Here is a 9,589-nt window from a genome sequence, read left to right as displayed (position 1 = left end):
CACCAGGCTGGCCTTAAACTCATAGACAGCCACCTGCCTCTGCCTCCCGAGTGCTGGGATTAAAGGTGTGTGCCACAGCCACCCAGCTGACATATTGTTTTATGCTGTTCTACTTTATCGAAAGGCTGGCTCTGGAGTTAGGTTACAGCTCCCACTCTCTAGACCCAAGCGTACTTGTTTAAAAAGTTTCCTTCACAGGCGTAGAGGTCCGTCCCCATGTCCTCGGCAGGCCAAGCTGGTCCTGACGCGGAGTAAATTGGAGGTCGGAGGCCAGCACTTGCTGAAGCCATGCCGGACTCTTGGGACAAGGATGTGTACCCCGAGCCCCCGCGCCGCACGCCGACTCCCTCGCCACAAACCTTGCTCCCCAAGCCCCTGACCTACTTTATGAAGGCCTTTGACCTCTTCGTGGACCGGCCTGTGACCCTCGTGAGAGAGTTCATTGAGCGACAGCACGCCAAGAACAGAATCTGCTTCTATCACCGGCAGTACCGACGTGCGCCAGACCTCACAGAATGCCAAGAGGGTGACATCCCAAGTATCTATGAGGCTGAGATGCAATGGAAAAGGGACTACAAAGTTGACCAGGAAATTGTCAGCATCATCCAGGAGAGGCTTAAGGCTTGTCAGCAGAGAGAAGGAGAGAGCTCAAAGCAGAACTGTGCCAAGGAACTGGAGCAGATCACCCAGGTGGCTACGGCCTTCCATGACCGCTATTTTGACCTGGGAGCCTATTGTTCTGCCAGAAAGTGCCTGGCAGAGTAGAAGCAGAGGATGCTGGAAGAGAGAAAACCTGCCAAGGCTGCTGCCTAAGACTCCAAGAACTCATTACATTGCAGAAATAAAGTGACTGGGTGCACCCTGGGGGGAAAAAAGAGTTTCCTCCAAAATCTCTGTCCTGTGTTAGGCAATCGACCTGACTTTGGGACAGGGAAAGAACAAAACAAAACAGCACAGGAAAAGACACTATGTACTTTAAAACAGCCAAAAAAAAAAAAAAATAGACTATTCCTAATAGGGATTACTGCTACTCATCTCATACTCTTTTTGGTTTTATTTAATTCTCTAAAATGTTTGCTAAAGTATAAGCTTTATCTCAAGATTTGTAAAATTATTGTGTAAACTTTCTGAACCTCAAGATTTGTAAGTTTATTGGGTACGGTTTAAAAAATCTGTAAAACGTGTAACAAAAGAGTTAACTTAAAACTTGTAACATGGTGTGTTGATAGTTAAAAATCTTTGCATAGATAATCTTAAAAGGATATGTGCCTAATGGGCTCACCTTGGAGGGAATAACAACCATGCGGCTTGCAGTTATCCTGGCTAATCTCATCATCAAGTAAACAACCATATGGCTCGCTGCCATCTTGGCTGATGGCCCCATCAAGAAGGAGGCAACCACAGGCTGGCAGCCTTCTTTGCTAGGATTAAAGAGGATACATGCCAAGTGACGTCCCCACCACCTTGAATAAGGTGACCACATGGTACAAAGCAACTAGGGAGCCAACAGCAGGTCTCCAAGGTATTTTGGATTAGGATAGATTTTTTATGTGATAGTCCTTGTCCTGAGAGTGAAAATAAGAAATGAGGACAGAAATAGGACTTAAAAGTGACATGTTGTAGGTAAATAAAGTACGTTTGATTAAGGAAGAGGAGGCAGAAAGATTGTAAGAGCCAGTGCAGATGGATGACTCCAAGGAAACTTTTCCAGGTAGAACAGGACTGATGCACATACGAATTCATGAAACTATGGCAGCATGCACAGGTACTGCACAGGTTCGGCTAGACAGGGCCCCGGCACTAGGAGGAAGAAATAGACACAGGCTTTCATGCCTAACCGAGAAGCTATTTCCAATTGACAACTGCTTGCAAAGGAAAAATTAGTTCTACACACTGGTGCCTCACTGGGTATATCACCCATAGTTAAGGGCAGGCCCAATGGCCATCAACACAAAATGAACTCAATGGTATTTTAGGAACTTTTTGTCTCATATTGATTGAGAGAGAACATTTTTGGTTTTAGTGACCTTCTGCTTATATGTATGTACGTGTATGTGCGTGCGTGCGTGTGTGCGTGTGTGTGTGTGTGTGTGTGTGTGTGTGTGTGTGTGTGTGTATGTGAATGCTTATTATGCTGTGTTTAGATTTATTTGTTTGTTTGCCTGTTGATTTTCTAAAGAGAGGGAAAAAAGGCAGGATCAAGCCCCTCCCCCTGCCTCAAAGCTGTGTGAGAAGGCCTTTTGGAGCCCACTACCTATGGTGTAATATAAATTCTTAACAATACATTGAAAGGGTTGAATGTAGGAAGAGGAAGGGACATAGAAAGTAAAACACACCTTGAATAAACCCATTGTGTATGTGTCCGATTCAGATATGTACTCTCAGCAGGTAGAGGAGTCAATTTCTATCATGGTGAAACCTTCCACACAGGGCATGAGAATCCCAATGGCACTCTGGGAGATGCATGCAGAGTGTTGGAGGAGGGAGGTGTAGAGAGCCAACTGCTCCTACCCACCCTATGAGACTCCCTTTACCACTGTCCTCCACAGCAGTCTGCAGGGAACTTGGGTCATGAAGCCACAAGTCCCCTTTAATTGATCCTAAGAGCTTTCTCCTTCAGTTTCTATCCCAGGAGGCACCAGGACAAGCACCTGACCCTGGTCTTAGAAAATCATAGATATTTCTGAAGACCAATGACCTCTACACAAAGGAAGACAGAGCTTCAAAGGGACACAAAAGATTCGGCACTTATAAGAAAGGAGAGTCTGTAGTCAGTAATGTGCTCCTTGGTGGAAGCCATCTGTCACCTGAATTCACTATGACATGGGAAGGTGAGTGAAACCTTAAATTCCACTGTGTGGCTTTTCTGGTTAACAGTGGAGGTCCAAAGCAAAAGTCTCCCTATAAGAGTGACGTTTGTCCCAGTGTTTGGATGTCAGCACAGAGAGACAACAACTCATGTTCTCAATGAGGCCTGAGTTTGAGAAGAGTGCTGGGTCAGAAAACAGGTTATGATACAAAGATTTGTTTTCATGCTCCACTGTATAAATGGCAGAATATCTAACTTCTAATCATGATCAGAGTTTACTATGTTTGTTTTTCACCCATACATCAAAACACTTCTTCATTCATCACCTCCAATACCAGCACTAATTTTGAAGTAAAACCAATAGAATGAGATAAATCTAAAATCTATACTGATAAATAGATAGGATTTGAATGTTGTCTTGTTTGACCACGACATTCACAAAGTATGGTGAGAAAATGCCACAGAGAGATTTTCATACCCAGTTGTCCAGAGTCCACTGTTGAGGTACAGAAAAGACTTTCACCTCCCATGGAGTTAAAAACACCAGCCCTGCTGGGCGGTGGTGGCGCACACCTTTAATCCCAGCACTCGGGAGGCAGAGCCAGGTGGATCTCTGTGAGTTTGAGGCCAGCCTGGGCTACCAAGTGAGTCCCAGGAAAGGCGCAAAGCTACACAGAGAAACCCTGTCTCAAAAAATCAAAAAAAAAAAATAAAAAATAAATGAAAAATAAAAAAAAAACACCAGCCCAGCCTGTAGGTGTTAGCCTTACCTTATCTGCTACAGATCACAACAGGCATGACTGGGAGTCACCTAAAGAAACAATTTCTGGCTGGGCGGTGGTGGCGCACGCCTTTAATCCCAGCACTCGGGAGGCAGAGCCAGGCGGATCTCTGTGAGTTCGAGGCCAGCCTGGGCTACCAAGTGAGTCCCATGAAAGGCACAAGCTACACAGAGAAACCCTGTCTTGAAAAACCAAAAAAAGAAAAAAAAAAAAAGAAACAATTTCTGCTGTGTGACCTTATGTATCAGGAAAATGGCCAAAAAAAGAAGGAGAGGATTGTGATAACAGGGTTGTAAGTGTAGATGTTTCTAATAATTTTTTCTGGAAAGACCATGGGATCTGCAGACACTCCAGTTCATGTTTGTGGAGGGGATCCTCAGCAGCTTAGCTCCTGGTTGAGGCTCAACTTCTGAAGGTTTTCAAGTCAGCCTTGTTGAGATCTTGGCTTACATGTAGATATGTAGGGCTGTTGTGAATTTGCCCCCACCCAACAACCTCCCACCTGGATACTAGATTCTCCTGTGACTGCTTGGGCACATATGGGCACACTAGCAATCAATACTAAATTCCAAAAAGAGCAGAATGGAATTATGTAAAGAGGGCTTGAGTGGGCACATATCGTCTCTATGCTTCACATTGTCTTTGGGTGAGCACTTGGGAAACTTATTGATTTATTTTTTCATCTGGATAGCAGTATTACATCTGAGTAAGGTAATATTGTCTGGTAGGCCAGCGGGAATGACAGGCATCAAACTATTGCTTGCTAAACACAGTGTATACAAAAAAATAATTATTGATTTATGTTTTTCCAGAAGTGCTATTCTCCTCTCTGTCATTCATGCAAATTATCCCACAGAAAATCTGTGCCTTTTGTTAGTTGGATGCACCAGTACATGGCATGCCCCAGGTGGCCAATGCAGGCAAAATGACAGTCTTTGGCCCCCAAATTGAGTTCCCACAGACCTCTTCTCTCTATAGTTTATCTTGTAAGATAGTACAAATACTGAGGCTCCTCCATGATACTCTACAGGGGATGCCTGGTTTGGTCCTGATGAGAAGCAGCAACTGGTACCACTTGGTGAGGAGCACAGGGTGAAGTTAGTACTTTTCCTATGAAGAGGTACATCCTCTGCAGGGAGCTGAGACTGTGTGAAAGTCCTGTGTCTAATCCAGGCTTTGCCCATCACAGATTCATAGTCATGATGATATTCTGATCTCCTTTCCCACTGTTTGTTCTTCAAGAACAAAGCTCTTTCCAGTGTGCTAGTCTCAATGTGCGCTTGGGAATCCCAGCGTTGGGCACTAGTCTGGTGTCACTAGGGGTTCCTGCTCTAGGAGCTTTAGGGTTCACAAGCAAGAGCCCTGATGGTGTCTCTGTCTCCTAGGACAGGAGCTCCTTATTCATCACAACACTATAGGGTTTTACAGGTTGTCACTACACTGTCTGTGCCCAGGCCCTGAACAAGCCCTTAATCCCTTTACTGAAAGATTAGGTTCATCAGGCTTCAGACATTCATTGTAATTATTCTGTTCTTGCTTCTAAGTGTTCACAGTGGACTTGAGTAGAACATGTTATTTATTAATGTGGTTGACACAGATTTAGTCAAAAATTCAGCACACATGCTACATGGAATCATTGATGTTTTCTTGTGTTCAGTCCAGACCATCTGCTTCTGTGCACACACTCACATTCCATCTCTCATTGCTGTAAAGTGAACGCATGAGTGTAGATATTGCCATGTGATTTCTGGAAAGGCAAAGGCCTTGTGTTATGCTGTTTAGAAGATGTGTCTCCACATGACCTCTCTAGTAATAATCCAGTTCCACGGAGGTCACACTCTACACTTTCTCATTGGTGCTTAAAACATGTGCTCCCGTTACTCTGAATGTATGTTCCATGTGCTCTAACACACTTAAAACATTTTCAAGCTAGATGCCAAGGATTTGGTTAAATAAAACTTAACCAGTGAAAATAATCTTTATTTGGAACAAGTCACTGCATATGTTGATGGGACATAGGTTGATATGTCGATATGTTTACACACATTCTCAGTAGATGTTTGTGTTTCTGTGACTTTGTCATCTCTGTCTTCTCAAGCTTGGAGCTCCTCTTCTTGTTATTTGTAAACACGTAAGATGGTTGTGGGTGTAGTCACTCATGATGCAGAGCCCTAGAACTTACGTTTCTGTCTGTCTGTGCTTGGTTCCCATTGTCCTGTCTCCCTTAACACTTCCTCACCTTTGCCATTTATCCTGTCTATTGATCATTATTCTACTAACATGAAGTTTTGTATTTCAACATATGAAAGATAAATGTGGTATCTGTCTTTTGTGTCTGGCTTACTTTTCTTCACCTATTATTCTCCATTCCAATCCACTTTACTGTTTATAAAAGGGGATCATGCTTTTTATGGTTGAATAATGTTTCATTATGCTATATATTACCACTTCTTCATCCCCTCATCCCCAGATGGATACCTAGGGTTATTCTTTTTATTTGCTAACATGACAACTTCTCCACAAAGGGGTGTTGGTGTCTCTCTGATGTGCTGATTTCACTTCCTTGAGAAACAGTTTTCTGTTTTTTGAAACAGTGTTTCATTACATAGCTTTGGCCAATCTGGAATTCATTTACATATACCAGTCTGGCCTTGAACTGTCCCTTTCTCCCAACAGCTGGAGTTAAAGGTATATTCCCAACATTACCAACATTTTGAAATGATGTAATTTTTAAAATAATATTTTTACTAATTCTTTGAGAATTTCATGCAATGTATTCTGATCAGGTTCACTTTCCCTCCCCTACTCTCTCAACTTTTTACTCTTTCTCTTTTAAAACTCACTAGGTCCAATTTTATTGGCCACCTTCTCGTAAGTATAAGATCTACTTTCGAGTGTGGTCGGTATAGATAGATCACATCATTACAAAAAAATTAATTATGGCTTCTCCAGCAGCTACCAAATGCCAACAGCTCCACTGCAAACAGTGGGACTATGTGCCCACCTCTTCCTCTTGCTGGGATTTCGTCTGGTTTGCACAGATGGTGTGTGTGCTGTAAAATCACTGTGAGTTCATATGTGCGTTTGCCTCGCTGTTTGTAGAAAACATTCTCTTTTTGAAGTTATCGATGACCTCTTGTTCTTACAATTTTCTTTCCTCTCCCTCTTCCATGGAGAACTTTTGTTCTTGAGGAAAGTGGTGTGATCTCCCACTTAGGTCTGAGTGCTACAATCTTATTCTGTTCACATTGACCAGATGCAGGCCTTTTGTGTTAATTGCCATCTACTGCAAGAAGATGTTTCTCTGATAAGGTTTGAAAGATGCTCTGACCTATGGGTATAGCAATAAATTATAAGGAGTTGTGTGAATGCTATGTTCATTTAGGAGAAAAATAATAGTAGGTTTTCATCTATGGCCTCTGATCTATCTAGCCACAGGCTCTTGGCCTTGTGAAAAGTTACAGGTACTTCCTGTACAGGTGTTCCATATAGTGAAGTAGGCCTTGTATTCAGTCAAAAAGTGTCCGCTTGCTCCATAACATTTGTGCCACTCCTGCATCAGTGGCCATATCTTGTCAAGCAGGTTGTTGTTATAGCTCATATTGTTCTGAGCTTGGTGAAAATGATGACAATTTTTTTCTTCTCAAGTTTAATATTTTAAATTATTTCTCTATTCAAGATATTGAACCTCTATCAGTTGTCTATTGGTAAAGTTTTTTGCCATTCTGTAGGCTGCCTCTTCACTCAAATGATGGTGTTCTTTGCTGTATAGAAGCTTTATTGTTTCATGTCACCCATTTGTCAATTATTGATATAATGCCTATGCTGCCGTGCTCCTGATCAGAAAATTCTTTGCTGTGACAATGAGTTCAAGGATATTCCATACTTTTTCTTCTGTCATTTTAATGTTGAGTCTTTTGCTGAGGGGAGTTTAGTTTTGTACAGGGTGAGAGACAAGGATCTTGCTTCATTCTTCTGTGTGTAACTGTCCGGTTTGACCAGCACCGTTTGTTGAACTGACATCTTTTCTCTAGTGTGTATTTTCCTTTCTTTGTATAAACCATACGTCTATAGATGTGTGGGCATATTTCTGGGTCCTCAAATAATCCTATTATTTACATTAATCTGTCATTTCTTCTCATGTGTAACATTTAGAAATCATTTAGTTATTGTCCATGTAATTAGATAGTTATTGATGTGCTATAGGTAATAGGAGAATTCTATCAGACAGTAATTTTTTTTACAGGTTTCAATTATTTTTTAATCTTTCCCTCTATCTCAGCCTAGGTTCAGTCTTTTTTTTTCTTTTTTTTTAAATTTTATTTTATTTTATTTTACAATACAATTCAGTTCTACATATTAGCCATGGATTCCTTTGTTCTCCCCCCTCCCGCTCCCCTCCCCTTCCCCCCAGCCTACCCCCTATTCCCATCTTCTCCAGGGAAAAGCCTCCCCTGAGTACTGAGATCAACCTGGTAGACTCAGTCCAGGTAGGTCCAGTCCCCTCCTCCCAGGCCGAGCCAAGTGACCCTGTATAAGCCCCAGGTTTCAAACAGCCAACTCATGCAATGAGCACAGGACCTGGTCCCACTGCCTGGATGCCTCCCAAACAGATCAAGCCAATCAACTATCTCACCCATTCAGAGGGCCTGATCCAGTTGGGGGCCCCTCAGCCATTGGTTCACAGTTCATGTGTTTCCATTTGTTTGACTATTTGTCCCTGTGCTTTATCCAAACTTGGTCTCAACAATTCTTGCTCATATAAACCCTCCTCTTTCTCGCTAATTGGACTCCCGGAGCTCCACCCGGGGCCTAGCCATGGATCTCTGCATCCAGTTCCCTCAGTCATTGGATGGGGTTTCTAGCACGACAATTAGGGTGTTTGGCCATCCCATCTAGGTTCAGTCTTAATCAATGCTCCTTGTACTCTGAGGGAGGTGAACCCTGAGTATTAGGACTTAATATCATCAATAGATTGTCAGTACTCTCAGAAAAGTATTTCACAATTTAAAATGTAGTTGAATTAGGTACTCAGATCCAGAAACCGCAAAGACTGTTTGAGGAATTGCTTTTGTAATTCTGTTTCTGGAAAACCAATTGCAATACCAAACTATGCACTGGCATTCTGAAGTGCCATAAATTTGAGAGTGGGGTGGAAACATGGTCAGACAGACATAACATTGTCTGTATGGTTGCAGAAGCAAAATATAAGATTTGAGTATCTTTAGTTCGAAATGAAGACAGCTGTAGTTTTTTTAAGTTCAACATTTCCTAATTAGATGTGGGAGAAAATAGATTTTAAGCCACATTATAGAAAAGATATGGGAGATAAAAATGTGATTTTTTTTAAATGAAGTATTAGAAGACTGGTATAGGGCAAAGTGGGACCGTGGTGAGCATGAGAGCCACTGGATTCAGCAAGTAGAACACACTTCACTGACTAATAGAGCATGAATGTGCTCAGTCATGATACCTAATGTTCTTTTATCTTGGGCACTGAAAAGGAGGTGCAAAGCAAAGAGTATTTCCAAAGAAGTAGCACTACAAATAATTGCCTCACACATATTCACAGATAGGGAAATAGTATACTTACATATGAACTCATAAAGAAACCTATGTAAAAGGCTAATGGGTGATGTCAGATGTATCTTCTATGTCAAGCATGTGTGTGACTTGCTGAGGACTGGGAAGAGACATAGTGAATTTGGATTAGGGAAAGGGGGTCAGTTATCATAAGGTGCACACGGTTCTTGGGTGATAAAGGAGGAAACTGGAAATGTTGGAAATGACAAGAATCCAGAAATTATGAAACAGCTGAAGACACTGAGAACATGAATTATAATGTTTGGAAAGCTATAGTTGCAGGTTTTGAGGGTCAGTTGGATGAGAGATATAAGAGGATGCAAAACGCCATTCTTGGCTCATGGAACAGGGATCTACTAGGGATCTATCAAAGGCAGAGACTAAAGATAAGACAATTAGTCAGGGAGACAGAGCT

The 9,589-nt window shown here is 42.1% G+C and overlaps 1 protein-coding gene across 1 annotated transcript; it reads left to right on the top strand.

Annotated features, from left to right (window-relative positions):
* The first annotated feature begins 288 nt into the window (after nt 1-288).
* LOC131898828 (NADH dehydrogenase [ubiquinone] 1 beta subcomplex subunit 10-like) lies at nt 289-842 on the top strand. The gene has a single exon (XM_059250058.1). It carries the CDS (start codon nt 289-291, stop codon nt 763-765), a length of 477 nt encoding a protein of 158 aa, XP_059106041.1. The 3' UTR covers nt 766-842.
* The last annotated feature ends 8,747 nt before the right edge of the window (nt 843-9,589 follow it).

Source organism: Peromyscus eremicus, chromosome 1 (genome assembly GCF_949786415.1).
Source record: "Peromyscus eremicus chromosome 1, PerEre_H2_v1, whole genome shotgun sequence".
Classification (NCBI taxonomy): Eukaryota; Metazoa; Chordata; class Mammalia; order Rodentia; family Cricetidae; genus Peromyscus; species Peromyscus eremicus.
This window is presented reverse-complemented; position numbering and strand designations above follow the sequence as displayed.

Excerpts from the sequence above, each read along its gene's own strand:
- LOC131898828 (XM_059250058.1), top strand. The coding sequence starts at position 289 with ATGCCGGACTCTTGGGACAAGGATGTGTACCCCGAGCCCCCGCGCCGC.